Source organism: Siphateles boraxobius, unplaced genomic scaffold, assembly GCF_051911475.1.
Source record: "Siphateles boraxobius isolate OS27281-9 unplaced genomic scaffold, OSU_SipBor_1 162, whole genome shotgun sequence".
Taxonomy (NCBI): Eukaryota; Metazoa; Chordata; class Actinopteri; order Cypriniformes; family Leuciscidae; genus Siphateles; species Siphateles boraxobius.
Window position 1 is genome coordinate 697501 of NW_027508769.1, and position 15000 is coordinate 712500.

General features: G+C 37.4%; 2 protein-coding genes across 4 annotated transcripts in view; both read right to left on the reverse strand.

Moving 5' to 3' along the window:
* upf2 (UPF2 regulator of nonsense mediated mRNA decay) overlaps positions 1-8031 on the reverse strand; it is a 37720-nt gene extending 29689 nt beyond the window's left edge. Inside the window, exons 1-6 of one of the 2 annotated variants that reach the window (XM_077232043.1) lie at positions 7946-8031; positions 6144-6494; positions 2691-3470; positions 1563-1723; positions 1303-1479; positions 527-664 (exon numbers count right to left, since the gene is read on the reverse strand). In XM_077232043.1, coding sequence (XP_077088158.1) covers positions 527-664; positions 1303-1479; positions 1563-1723; positions 2691-3470; positions 6144-6494; positions 7946-7950 — 1612 coding nt within the window. In that variant the 5' untranslated portion in view covers positions 7951-8031. Of the gene's footprint in view, positions 1-526; positions 665-1302; positions 1480-1562; positions 1724-2690; positions 3471-6143; positions 6501-7945 lie in introns of both variants that reach the window. The other variant, XM_077232042.1, reaches the window with a different exon arrangement.
* A 958-nt stretch (positions 8032-8989) lies between these two features.
* fam180a (family with sequence similarity 180 member A) overlaps positions 8990-15000 on the reverse strand; it is a 12717-nt gene continuing 6706 nt past the window's right edge. The window contains exons 2-4 of one of the 2 annotated variants that reach the window (XR_013204711.1): positions 13372-13469; positions 9499-10633; positions 8990-9453 (exon numbers count right to left, since the gene is read on the reverse strand). Coding sequence is in view for 1 of the 2 variants with exons in the window: in XM_077232057.1 (XP_077088172.1) it covers positions 10292-10633; positions 13372-13469 (440 nt within the window). In the remaining variant the exon portion in view is untranslated. Of the gene's footprint in view, positions 10634-13371; positions 13470-15000 lie in introns of both variants that reach the window. The other variant, XM_077232057.1, reaches the window with a different exon arrangement.

The following is a 15000-nucleotide window of genomic DNA, read 5'->3' on the forward strand; positions in this document are numbered from 1 at the left end:
TACTGCAAAATAGACAAAAAATGAAAAATACAGATAAAGTTGGGCTGATCCTGAAACTTTCCCTTTACTGCCCTCTGGAGGTTTTGGAGGTGCATTATTTAGTGTGTTTTATTAAGAAACCAAGTGTATTGTGTACGGAGCCCCTAAAGGGACATGATGGTGGGAAAAAATATGAGATAGGAGGAATAACAACAAGTCATGTCACCTTCATTTATACAGCGCTTTTAACAACACAGACTGTTTCAAAGCAGCTTTACAGTGATAAAAGGAAATTAAAGTAACAGATTGTTTTGGCTTTACAACAGCTCTAGAATAAAGTTATTATCCAGCTAAAGTTATAAGTCAACGCTTTTGCCTCCTTTTTCAAAATGTTTGCGTTTCCACAAGAAATTTTGAGTTCCGAAAATCCTTAGGAGAACGCAAAACTTTTGCATTTTTTTTTTTAATTATTACAATTATTTTTCATTTTTTCTATCACCATGTCCCTTTAGAGTGTGTGTGTGTGTGTGTGTGTGTGTGTGTATACCTTGCTCATCCAGTATCTTTTTGGCCAGTTCTTCACTTTCGGTCTCGTCGGCTACATCCAGATCTATCGGGTCATCAGTGATGTCCAGCACTTCCAACTCCATCTCCAACTCCTCTGTGCTGTTTCCCTCTCGTACCTCTGCACACACACACACACACACACACACACACATAAACTATTACATACTGTTACACATACTACGCACATACTGTTTCACATGCTACTTTAAAGAGGAACCTTTTACAAAGTCTTGATGTTGTTTTTGGGCTCGACTAGAACAGGTTTTCCTGCTTGAATGTTGTTTATTTTCCTCATATTCTCCATTGTTGCGGCTCCTCTCTTCCCAGTCTGTCAGTAACGCTCTCTTTACTTCCTGTCTCTATGAAGCCCCTCCTTCTGAAAAGCACACTGTGCTCTGATTGGTCGGCTGGATCAGTGTGTTGTGATTTTAACACACCAGTTTAACACACTACTAACCAACTCAACCAGGCCCCGCCCCTTTATTCTGCATATTCATTATTTAAATGAGGAATATTGTGACGTGTTCGTTCCCGGAAGAAACTCGTTTCAGGAAGTTCAGAAACACTGACACTGATATAGAGAATAACTCCCGCTGGAGGGACGTTTTCATGCTCAAACAGCAACATTACACACTAAAGAAAGTCAAAAATCGGGGGGATAAATAATAGGAACCCCCTTTTAATCAATAAGTACATACTGCGTACAGGCAAGTATTCCATCTCGTCCATGCAGGACTTTTCTAAACCATTCAGTACCTTTGCTGTTCTGGCTGCTCTTCTCATTGTCCTTGAAGAGAATGGCAGGAACAAACGCCTTCAGATCCACCATGTTCTCGTAGAAGTTACGAGCGTCCTCGTCCTCCCAGATGCCTCCTTCCAGATCGTACTCTCCTGGTTTTCCCGGTGTAAAGATATCGATTCCCGGACCGTGTTCTGCACACAAAACAACAAATCACATGCATGCCAAGACAAAATCTCAGCACAGATCCTCAGGAGAAGTCGTGTGGCGCTCGTACCTTCCTGGACGGTTTTATCCAGAGGAAGTTCAGGCATGTTCTCGTCCAGCAGGTCGGCCAGAGTTTGAGTGTTTGCCAGCAGCTTCTGATACGAGGTGGCGAACTCCTCGTACTGCTTGTGTCTGTCCTCGCTGAGCTCTCCTTTAGAGTGCAGGATACGCCTATACAGACACAAAACATGAGCTGTGAGAGACGTCCATAGCAAAAAAAAACAAAAAAAAAAACATAAAAAAACGTGCATACGGGATGTAGCTTATTAAAATGCAGTTAGAACAGAAATAAAATACTTCCAAACAAAGCCGGAGCAAAAGCATTGAGCAACATAGTGAACGAATCGTTTGAGTGAATGATTTAATGACCCTTTCATAAAGACAGTAGTGACTTAATTTATGAATTGAGTTAATGATTCGCTCATTAAGACTTTACTCATTATTTTTTAGTAAAACTAAAGCTATTTAAACATTTTTGTTAATTGGAATAAAGCTGAAATTAAATATAAATGTTAATTGAGGAACTTTAAACGAAAATTTTTAAATGTTGCCGAAATTTGACCAAGTTTTAGCACTAAAATTATTAACTGGAAATAAATAAATTAAAACTGACGACAACTGAAAATAAAACTGAAATTAAAAAAATTAAACAAATAGCAATATTCAACAAAAAAAACATAACTAAACTGAAAATTAAGAAGAAAACTAGAAATACAAAAACATATATAATAAAAAATATATAAATAAAACTATAATACAAACTAAAATAACATGAGTAAGAAAGGATCATAAGATGGGTCAGACATGATTTTGACCACTTTATTAAGCCTTTCTTTAAATTAAATTTCGTTTTGTATAAAGTGTATCTTAATTTTAATCACTGTTTCATTATCCAATTGCCTGGAGTTAATAAATAAGAATCAATAAATAGCAGATTCGCAATAATGGTAAAAAAAAATTCGCATTTAGTTTATTTTCCAAAATCGTTCAGCCCTAATACAAACCGACCTGTTCTGTCTCTCAAAAAAAAAAATTTGCTGTAGTTTCCCTCCATTAATACAGACCCTCACCCGAACTATGACGACTTCGGCTTCTGAGAAACCCCAGAAATGTGAAAGGGGTCGATACACAAACCGACCTGTTCTGTCTCTCGATGTTCTGCAGTTCCCGGTGGTCTTTCTTCAGGTGTTTGGTGAGAGATGTGAAATATTCTCTCAGCAGATTCTGGAACGGCTGCTGTTTCTCCGCATTAATGATCTGACTCGGAGGGAATGACAATCCGAACTTCTCGATGGCGTTCTTGACTTTCCTCGGCATCAGCCCGGCGATATCGTCTCCGCAGTGCTTGCAGAAGCTGATGATGACAGACACGTGTGTGTGCGTCTCCCGATCGGTGCTGATGATGTTCTTCAGCTGCTCGTAAATGAGCGAAAGCCCTTCTTTATCAGTGAACAGGCCCACGATGGTGAGCTCAGCGATGAAGCGCAGGTCGGTGCGCAACTTGCTCACGTTAGGCGCCTTTTCCTCCTTTCTAGCCTCGAAGTGTCTCTTCCAGGCACCCAGAAGCAGCGGAGCGAATTCAGCGTATCGCTGGTGGAACAGAGAGCAGAGGTGAACCGCACAACCCACGTCTGAGATCTTCAGCTTGGCCTCCACCATGGAGCTCACGGCCTCGCCGATGTACTTGCTGAGGTTGAGCGAGTCGAAGTCTTGCGACAGCGAGGCGCGCTGCTGCTCCGTGAGCGTGCGCAGCTTCTTGACGAAGGCCGTGTTCTTCTTCAGGCTGGAGTCCAGGCGGCTGAAGAAAGCCTCCTCGGGTCGAGTCTCCTGCACGTGCTGGTTTTTCACTCGCAGCTCCTTTCTGCCATGATGACGCTCCCACGCCTCTTGCTGGAGCTGATCAGCCTCCTCCTTCTCCCTGATCAAACACAAAACAAACTGTAAACACTAGGGCTGGAGGAGAGTGTTGTGATTGGTCGAGCACCAGTTTCAACACACTACTAGCTAACTCAACCAGGCCCCGCCCCTTTATTCTGCGTATGAATTATTTAAATGAGGAATATTTATATCGTAATACAATACGATATATCGTAATACAAAAATTCGGTCAATTTACCGGTACCTAAAAGTGCCTTAGCAATAAATATATACATATGCAAATTCCTCCTGTAGACTATTGTAAAGATGCCCAAGAGTGATATTTATTGTTGATAGTTTAACCAAAATTAAAAAATTAAAGTTTAGTGTCAGTACTCCATTAAACTACTATATATAATGTTGAATATAATGTATAATAATGCAGTGGGGGAATATTTGTGGGTCTTGATAATGCCAAATGTCTGATGTTACCAGTAAAAAGTGGCCTATATTATTTTAAATATATCTAGGGTAGTGACAGAGTGAAAGCATATTCGTCTAAAATAATTCTGTATTTTAAGCTTCAGAATCATCAATGTTTTTATTCTGGTGTCTCTATTGTTCATTGGGTTTTCAGCACCAAATCCAAGCCTATTAATTTACACCCATAATGTAAAACCAAATATGAATATGATAAAAGTTTAGCAAAAAATGTACTGTTGATTAAAATGCTAAATTTGGTTTTACATTGTGTGTGTAAATGAACAGGCTTCGACTTTGACTGAAAACCCAATGAACAACAGAGACACCAGAATAACAATATTCATGATTCTGAGGCTGAAAATACAGAATTATTTTAGACGAATATGCTTCTACTCACTCGATATATTTAAAATAATGTATATAGGCCACTTTTGCATCTTGGAGTATCACAATATATCGTATCGTGAGGTATCGTTACACCCCTAGTAATTACAAAGTATCATATTTTATCATCAGTGTGATGTTTAACGATGTTGGAAGCTGATATAAGACACTTTTAGAGCGCATGCTTTCACTGCATGATGTCATTCAATATCCGGTGCAAAAATGCCCCTCTATGAGTTTCTGTCTTATATTTCTATAAGATACATTTCAGCAATATCACTTGAGTGTCTGGGGTCCTTCATTTCAGGGTCACACTCAGGGTCTTCGGGACCAAATGGTCCGGAAGGGTTTGATTCATATTTATTAAAAGAAAATCATATTTTGTTTTTTTTACTTGTTTTTTATAATATTTTTTCTTTTCTTTTTTGGTGTTTTGAGATAATTTAAGATTTATAATTAATATTTATGCAATAAATATGACCCATTTTCCCCCCATTGAATATAATAGAAAATAAAAAAATATATATATTTTTTTTTTAAAGCTGTATTTCATTTTAGAGTCAAGCCTAGACCTCATAAAAGCAATTTTTGAAATTAGATGGATGCCATCTGGTGGACAAACTGAGCATTTTAAAAATGCAAAACACATATGTAATCTGAATTTATTCGTTTGTTTATGTATAAAAGTGTGTTTAAAGGGTCACTCCGCCCATTTGCATTAAGCTTTCCATTGTTAGAAACACTGTTATACTATTGAATGGTCGTGCAACACTCTCTCATTTTCCCCTGAGACGAGAGAAATCCTCTACTTACCTTTTTCACTTCCTCCTACAATGACGCAAAAATCTTCATTTTACGTCATTGTAGGAGGAAGTGTAAGACGGGGGGATTTCTGTAAAGACTACAAGCACTAGATCTCACCCTTTCAAACTCGCCCATAGCGGGCTGGACCTAATGCGCTAACAGACCAATCACAGATCAGTGCCAGTGCGTTTGATTTCACCGGCAGAAACTTTTTGAAAATATGGACGAAGGTACTGAATACGCAGACGGATGCATTATGGAGGATTGGGATTACACATAGTGTCAGCCATCTTTTTTGGAAGGTAAGCTAGCAGGCTCTTGTTCTGTGGAGAAAGCCGAATAGTAACTTTAGGGGTTACCGTCCTCTTTTTCCCACACATGTCCGGCCGTCAATGTCCGGGATTCAGCTTTTGCTTTCTGTGGTCGCCATTCATTGTTTACATGCACAGCTTTTGTTTCAATCTAACTGAATTCATTCTGATTGGTGAATCTGAATGTAGTGTTTACATGAACGCTAAACAAGTGATCGGTTGATGTGCGTTTTAACATTTCTAATTCCCGCTCCTCCGTGAGAGATACGAGACCGGTGCGTCTCACAGGTGTCGCTCATCAGTAATCACGCCACCGGCCTCGCGTCGTTCTCCACACGGCCTTCACTCGTCCTGCTCGCCACAGTAAACGTGATGAATGGCGACTGTAGAACGCAAAAGCCGAATCCCGGACATTTTGTGCGATCTCGAAACACATTTTCGGGCAGACTCACGAAGACTCACTAGTAGCCAAGACTTGTTGTCTAACTACTGCGCTCTGTTACCGGTAGGCGTGGCCTCCTAGGGCAGCGAAGCAAGTGCATTCTGGGAGTTGTTGTTTTTCATCCACATAAGCCAAAAATACATTTTCTGTCTTTTCTCAGTCTAGAAAGCTCCAAATTCAAAAATAATTTGACATTTCTTCTACATATATTACCAATTTTAAATACACATTCATCTTTCCAGAGGTGGAGTGACCCTTTAATTAAATGTAAGAATCTGACAGAGATGCATGCATTTGGAGTGGCTCTTACTTCAGCTGCGCAGCCTCTTCCTCTTTCTGTCGTTTGGCTTCTTCCTCCAGCAGCTTCTTCTCCTCTTCCTCCTGCTGTCTCTTCTCCTCCTCCTCTTTCTTCCTCTGCTCCTCCTCTGCTCTCTGCTTCTCCTCCTCTTTCTTCTTCCGCTCCTTCTCCTCCTTCTTTCTCTTCTCCTCCTCAGCCCGTCTCTTCTTGTCTTCCGCGGTCTTGCCTCCGTCCTTCTTTCCGCTCATCTTGCTGTCGTCTTTGCTCTTCTCACGGGACGCGGTGGCGTCTCTGTCCTTGTTGCTGGAGGAGCCGGTCTCTCTCTCCTCCATGTTGACGGACTTCTTACGTTCGGCAGGCATGCTGCAACTCCAAAACATAACAATACTTCACATTAAACAATATCTGATAATAATTGCACAAGTAAAAAGTCAAGAGCTGTGTTTGGAATGGAGCACTAGAATACTGCACTGTATATTGCATACTGATGCAAAAAAATATTTGCACTTTTAAACAAAGTTTGCATTAAAATATATACTGTATATGGCACAGTTTTAAAAAATATATATTTTGCACATAATAAAATTTTGCATTTGGCATACTGTTTTTAATAATATTTTGCATTTGCACACTTGATCAAATTTAGCATATGATAAAAATGTGTATTTAAGTTGTTTTAATTGCACTCCTAAGCAATTTTGCGCTGAAAAATATACTGTATATTAATTTTATATTTTACTTTTTATATGATTTTGCACTTGTAATGAAATTTTGCACTAGTAATAAAAAAAAAGTAAAATATTTTGCACATTTAATAAAAAAAATATATTGCATAACGTTTTTATTCACTTTTTAACAAATTTTGCATAGAAAAATATTATATAAGGCACAATCTGGATAATCTGATAATCTTTTTTTAATTGCACTCAAGCAATTTTTCACTGAAAAATATACTGTAATGACTTTTTTTATGATTTTGCACTTGTAATAAAATTTTGCACAATCTGAATAATCTGTAACGGTTACTACTGCATCATGGGAAATGTTGTCCCAGTCTGTTTTGGTTGAAAAATGCACATGTTGTCCAATGCATTAGTTATCCTGGTATTTCATACACAGAAAATCTGCTTATAAAACAGAAACACTGACGCAGGTCAGGTTTAGAGCCACGCCTCCTCAGACACACCTGACAATCATGATCAGGTGATCAGCTGGTACAGGTGTGTTTGATTAATTAATAATAAACTCTGCAGGGAGGCGGATTTCCAGAAGCAGAACTGAACATCTCAGATCTAAATGCAGGAATAAAGATTATAGTTGTTCAGATATACGTGCGGGTTCGTGTTCAGCAGAACCGATACTGTCGGCCCAAACAACCGGAAGCACACACAAACACTCTCTGACATACTCAAATAACTAATTAACACAATCATCAGAAGTTCAACCGCTGACTGTGTCCTTATGACCTGATAAAGTCTCTCAATAACAACAAAACTACTAAACAAACAAGTATATAGACAACAACAGCTGTGATATAAAAAATCAGACTAAATAACCCAGATAAATAATGTCTGCCACTGTCATCATTTTTGATATGCAGTTCGTTTATAACAGAAATTGAATCATTTTAATGAAGCGATTTAATGTGTGACTGCGTGTTTATGAATTAGCATTAGCCGTTAGCTGTCATGAGGCCGCTCGTTTGTCAAATATAACACGTTTAAGCTGCAAAACAAACGGAAATTACAGGAACGAACATATTTTCTGTCGCTGACGTAAACACGGTAGTATTTAGAATGAAATGTCAGTCTTACCTCATGCGCTTGTGTTAATATCCATAAGTTAAGTCTGTAAATGACGCCGCCTGATAGATTTCAATAATAGGACCCCTGTATGTGGCGCCCAAAAACGTGCCTGATCACAAAAACAAAATTATTCACTCCAAAGAAAAATAAAAGTGACCAAATAAAACAGATAAAAAATTACTAAACCAGATAAATAACAGTGTTTAATTTAAACTCATGAAATTAATGTCCAATGAATGTCAAGTTCATTTCATAGTGGCTCTGTAGCCCATTCAAACGGTGTCCGTTTTTATTTTGCCATATCTGTTTTCGTTAAACCTATCCATCTATCTAATTATCTGTCTATCTACCAATCTGTATAATGTCTATCGATCTATCCGTCTATCTATCTATCTATCTATCTATCTATCTATCTATCTATCTATCTATCTATCTATCTATCTATCTATCTCTGTATGTCCGTCCATCCATCCGTCATTAATCACCGGAGCGATGTGTGTATATTCATTTATATAGTAGAAAAACTGTACAAAACAACATAAATTGTTTGAAAAAACATGCTCTTGTGTATAATAATTATTCAAAAACTTTTATAAGTATTATTTTTAAAACATTAAGTGTCATAAATCTGAGAAACATCTCATATGAAAACGGAAACATTTTTAACAGTGATATTAGGCTTACAAAAAAAGTCTTAAAACACACACACTCACACATGTATATGTAACTATTTTACTGCTACAAAACTTATTTGTTACTTTAAATATATCTGTGGCCTGTAGATGACACTATTGGCGCAAAACAGACACTCGCACACACATTCTTCTCAGACACACACACACACACACTCTCTCTCTCTCTCACACACCCACACTAACACACACACACAAAGTTTTTGTGAGTCTGGATCCACTGTGTTTTGATCATTTGTTCATCATCATCATCATCTCATTCAGTCTTAATGCTGTTTCTCAGATGGCAGATGCTGAAATACTGCCTGAGGTGTTCAATAACACAATAAAACACCAGTGAAATGAAAACCCCAGTCATATGTAAGAGCTGTGAAGTTTGAACTTTAATATCAGTCACATTCTCACTTCATCGTGGAGTCACACATCTCAGCAGGTTTTGATGTGCCGCCGGGAAAACTTCAGGTGAAGATGACAGGGAAACACAGTCAAGGACGTGATAATGATTATATTAGGATATTCATTATCTCAGGGAAAACAACAAGCCTCACAAGGACACCAGAGCTTATCCTGCAGACTGTGAGCCGGACCCACAAAACATACATGCAGAGAATATGAAGGTGAACTTATGCAAACACAGTCTTTAAGATGCATTTCATATTAATCAGACCAGACTGTAATTACAGACGCCCGACAGTCAATGCTTCTCAACCGCGTTTCCTTAAGGAACCAGATTTAACACCGGGTCAAAACCAAACAAATCCAACTAATTTGTGAAAAATACCCCAGAAAGCAACATAATGTCGTCGGCCCAGATCCGGCCCACATCTGGTATGTATGGATTCCAGATGTGGGCCGGATTTGGGCCAACACTATGCAATGCAATTTATATTTATTTTACATAATATTTTCTAATAACTTGAACTTGCAAAATAAGCAGAATTATAATTCTGCTTATTTTGCAAGTTCAAATATTATATTTAGCTTTATTAGCAAATATTATGTAAAATAAATATAAAATGCATTGAAATTGTCGTCTCATTTGAGTAGATCTACTACATGCATTTTATTATTTGCATTTCGCATTGTTTTCCTCTGATATCTGCGATCTCTAACAATAACACATCTGTGGTCATCGGTTAAGAAGCAGTGCAGTGGATTAGTGATATGAGACCATAGACTGTAAAAAAAAATATGGATGTAGTGTCCGTGACGTCACCATTTTTTAAGCCTGAAAGTTCGTTTTTTAAGAAACGAAACGAAAATGGGCAGCGAGGCGGATTAGCTGAGGTGACGCTATTTTAAAAAAAAAAATTATTTCAGCAGACAAAGGCTAGTAGTGACATCAGCGGAAATCCACCTGTCACTCAAGTGGCCACGCCCTTAATTATACAGAACTTTAAGGCTTAATATTACTTAAACGGATGAGTTATAAAAAAATTCACCCCCCTCACAGTTGTCATGAAGGGCAAAATTAGCTATATAGACCAAAAACACCTTTTGTACCAGACAGTAAACACGTTTTTTTTCTGCTGTAAAGTTGGGCTTTTTAACATGGAGGTCTATGGGATTGACTCTCTTTTGCAGCCGGTCTCTAGTGGCCAGTCGATGAATTGCAGTTTAAGTCACTTCCGTGTTGGATTCGAGAGACCGGATGCTCCTCTCATTAATTGCCAGTCGTTTGTGGTCGCAGGTCTTCTTTAATGGCTTGATATAGTTGTAGGAGTGCGTTTGCCCACAGCTCCCTCTGGTGGCCGGCGTCGGTGTGTTGTAGTTGTTGTGCAGTAAACACCATCGTGAGGACCGTGCGCTCAAAGTCCTCCATCCGCAGCGATCCACGGCGCACTGACAGCTGAGCACTGAGACGCCGGATCTCAGAGAGGCTTCTGGGAAGCACGTCTTCACACAGGACCTCCAGGACCTTAAGCTTTCTCATGGACGCCAGTTCCGGATCGGATACGTGGAGCGTCCCGCGTGATGCGTCCATGTACGCGCCCGACAACAACACCTGTAAAACAACACAGATAAAACATCTGAAGAAATAAACAGTATCACAGAAAATAACAAAGATACAGTCTAAGAATGTTCTGTTTACGTTCCCTTTAAGTTATAAAAAACTTTACTTTTGAATGTTCTCTTAACCTACAGTTTTTTTAACAAACATGGTTATTCAAAAAAACTCCACATTTTTCTGGAAGGACTGGTCAATAATGAAATCCAGTTACCTGATAGTGGCAGTGCTGTCAAACTGACAATATCACAGTCTTTCAGACGCCAATTTAAAAGAAGCAAATGAACACGAAATAACTCCTGATTCGCATTGGCATTGATTCAGTGACTCAATAAAACGGCTGTTATGGATGATGGATATCTGCGATCTGATGTCTTGTTGGATCAGTCTTTAGCGTGTGATGAGGCCGATCATCAGTCGTTAGATATCAGCTGGAGTCATGCACACACACCGCTGGAATATTAAGATTCTTTTAGCTTTTGGGATTGAATCTAAATGGAGATGTTGTTGATCTGTGAGTGCGTGGATCTGACAGCAGGAGAGATTGCAGAGCTCAGCACAACTCAATAACTGAACAAACTCAAGCGTATGAAGAGAGATAATAAGAGCTGAGCTATTGATCGCTTCCTTCATTCAGCCAATCACGTTAAACACTGCGGATAAACAACACGGACGACGGGTTCATTGCTCAGCAAACTTTAGGCTACACTCTCATAAAAACTTCTCGTTAGAAATAAAACAGCCTTGAATGAATAAACGCAGAGCTATTTTGAAAAAGATGAGCTCATATTAAAACCTTTTGATTACACATATCCTCCTGAAACCCAGAATTTTTATTATTTTCATCTCATCACATTGTTTAGACAGCATAACATATGAATAAAAAATCTTTTTTTACCATTTTTTTCTTCTTATGCTCTATGTACTCTTTAGTAAATTATATTTATAGGCAAAAACAATGGGAATTTTTCCCTCAATCACCAAACATTTTGAGTTTTTTTTTTTAAGCAAAATTTGTATAAAGATGATTCTCAACTACGTTATGGAAGACATAACGAAATGAATTGATACACCATTTTACATAATTGGAGTAATAATTAGTAACATTTTAATAATAATATCTAATATTTCACAGGAATATTGATGTATAATTTATTAATTTACATGATTTAAGTCCTGATACAGTTGACATGTATGAAATCAATGTCCTGTTCTGTAACAGAAAGTTATTTTTTTATTTGAAAATTGAAACCCCACAACATTTTCCTGAGATGTTGCTTTATTATGGAATACAATGTGAAAAGTAGCCTAGTCCGGTTTAAATTATAATTACAATATATTATTATATTTCCATAAGAGTGCTACATTTGATCACTAAATTAATGTCAGACATTTTAAAAGACAAAGGACAAGTTGTTTTCATGGTGAAACATCCAAATCTCTGAAAAGCCCTGAATGTGCTCTTTACAGGACACCCAGGTGTGACATGTGACATGTATGATGTCAGAGAAATTCACTAAAATATAGTAATGTCCACTACAGTGGATAAAAGTCTATTCCTATTGGTATCGGAAAATAGCTGGAGACACTGAGATCTCTAGTCTAGACGACGCATGTGAGATGTGGTTCATTTGAAAATCTCATTAATCTAATGTTCGTCTAACGTTTTTTTTACGTTCAGAGAACATTCAAAAGTAACATTCTTATAATTTGATTTTTTGTTCTTCATCAGAATGGTGCAAAACTCTGTAAAGGTTTTGGCACTTGCTGTGTGAACACCAAAAAACATCATGGACATCATGAGTCAAACAGGTTAAATAGTCCTGAAATAGTCCAATAGTTACACTTGTGCTCCTCGCGGTCAAAAATGAGCGCATTGGAAGAGAAGAATTTCTCTGCATTTATATACACAATCTCACTGAAAGCTCATTTTTTGAGTTATCAACCTCAAGTTTGGAGCTTGTTTAGATTTTCGGCTTTGATTTTCTTGCAGTTTTAGAGTAAAATGTGTTTTTGAAAATGTATACAGTATTTCAAATAAAACATTTTAAGTTTTTTGTGCATTTTTCATAACAATGAACGTAAAATTCTGTAACTTTTTTTAAGTTCTCCTTATTAATGTTTTTTTTCTTCACTTCAGCAGTAATATGCCAAGTGTCGTCTTTGAAAAGAGATCAAACTTAAGTATGTGCTTTAAAGCGTTCAAGATTTACGACAGTTTAAGTTGGAAATTTAATTTTCAGGTCTATGCTCAAAAAGTGAATAAGTGGATTACAAAAAGAGCGTAAATATAATTTAGTACTATAAAACCCCGTAAAATTGCTAAATATTAAATAAAAAACATTATCAAACTCAAATACAGGTTTATATTAGGCTATAAATATAAATTGAGGTCATTTTTGACCGACGCGCAAAGAGCACCAGAGGGTTAACGTTCATAAAACCAAGACTTTTGTTTTTTAAACTAACGTTTAGTGGACATTCAGAAATAATGTTTTAGTAACTTAATGCAAACATTATCAAAATATATTTTTGTTAGCTGGAATTCTCTTTCACTGGGTTGCGAATGCTGTTTAACATTGACTTAAATCTCTCCATAAAGAAACTTAATTGAGAAATAATTGTAACAAGCAGGTCCTGTAAAGGAAACAATATGTACTGTGAAATGTGCTATAAATAAACTTGAATCGGATAGATTTGTGAGTTTTCTTTCATATGGGTAAATATCACGGTACCTCGTAGAGAAGGCTGGCATCTTCCACAGATTTCTGAAACGAGGGGTTGAGCAGAGCTGGCGTCCCTCGCTTCACACGGAAGGCTGATGGGTACAACGCTGAGAGACAGAGAGAATCATGGGTAATGTAGCTTTTCCACAAGCTAAGGTAAATATATACATAGTATAGGTGCACAGTATCATACACACAAACACCATCATGAAGACTAAGATAATACAATAAACATTTATTTAACGACATAAAACAATGTATTATTGCAATGAAAAATAATCAAATGCGAATTTAGGGAATGTCTCCATTCCCAGCAAACCAAAATACTTTATAAGAACGTTTTCCAAGCATTTCCCATTATGTTATAAAAAAAAATACTTCTGACTGTTCTTTGAATGTTCAAGATCAGTTTGTTCTTGGTTATGGGAACTTTACATTGAATGTTACATGTTCTATGAATATTCAAGTAGTAACATAAAAAAAAAACTTTAGACCAAGTAGGCTAAAACTTGAAATGTTTCAGGAAAAAAACGCTACATGAACGATAGGCTACTTATAAATGTTTTTTGTGCTAACCCTTTAAAATCATTATTGAAGACCAGATAACGTTGAACGAACGCTCTAATAACGTCATTTAAATAACGTTCACTTCCAAAAAGCTATAGCCAACATTTAGTCGTATTTTACTGTAAAATTGCGTCTTTTACAGTTTTTCCCCGCACATAGTAAGGGAACTTAGCGTTAGTATTTTTTTGTACTATTCTAGAAGTCTTAAACCGTTAAAATTACATTTATTTTTTACAGCGTGTTTTGATACCCAGTAACGCGCACTGACCACTGTGATGGCCGGTTCGTGAACGAATCGTTCTTTTGAACCGGTTCTTTTTAGTGAACGGTCGAACGGACTGAATCGTTCTAAACAGTTCGCGTCTTGCGTCAGCGCTGATCCACAAGTTACTAAAGTTACTCACTTTCAGACATGCCTGACAGTCCCTCCGAATCGAAATAAACCAATATCCCGGAGTATATTTTACTCCAGTAACTCCGACAGTTCACTGAACTGAGACATGTTGGTGCTGAGAGAAGTGATGAGCACGAGCAGCTGATACTGCGCATGCGCGTAGTACCGAACGCACAGGTTTAGCGGTACCAGTACAGAACCGAGAACTGCTTCTTTCGGACACGTTCGACATAATGAGAACTGATGCGTTGATGAGCTGAACATGCTTGCAATTCTTTTCTGAGGGACGAAATGTAAGTTTCTTAAGTAGCCTATTTAGTTGAACATCAGTAGGCTAAGTGTAACAAAATAAAACATGTTGGAAACATGTTGATCACATAATTACTTTATTATTACTGTATTATTTTAAAGTTTGGAAACAATGAATGGATTGTAAAACTGTAAAACTAAACATTTATTATTATACTAAAATAATATTTTCATGAACAGCTCATTTAATTTCTAAGTTTATATAAATCTTTGATGTAAACTCTTGCCAAGGTTTAATGGTGCACTAGCTGCTTAGTAAATGTTTATAATGCTTTAACACATAACGTATTAAACATAATGGAGACATGCATCGACGGCCTATGCTAAGGTTCTCGAGTCAATAACTGGTTATTGCAGTTCTTGAATCA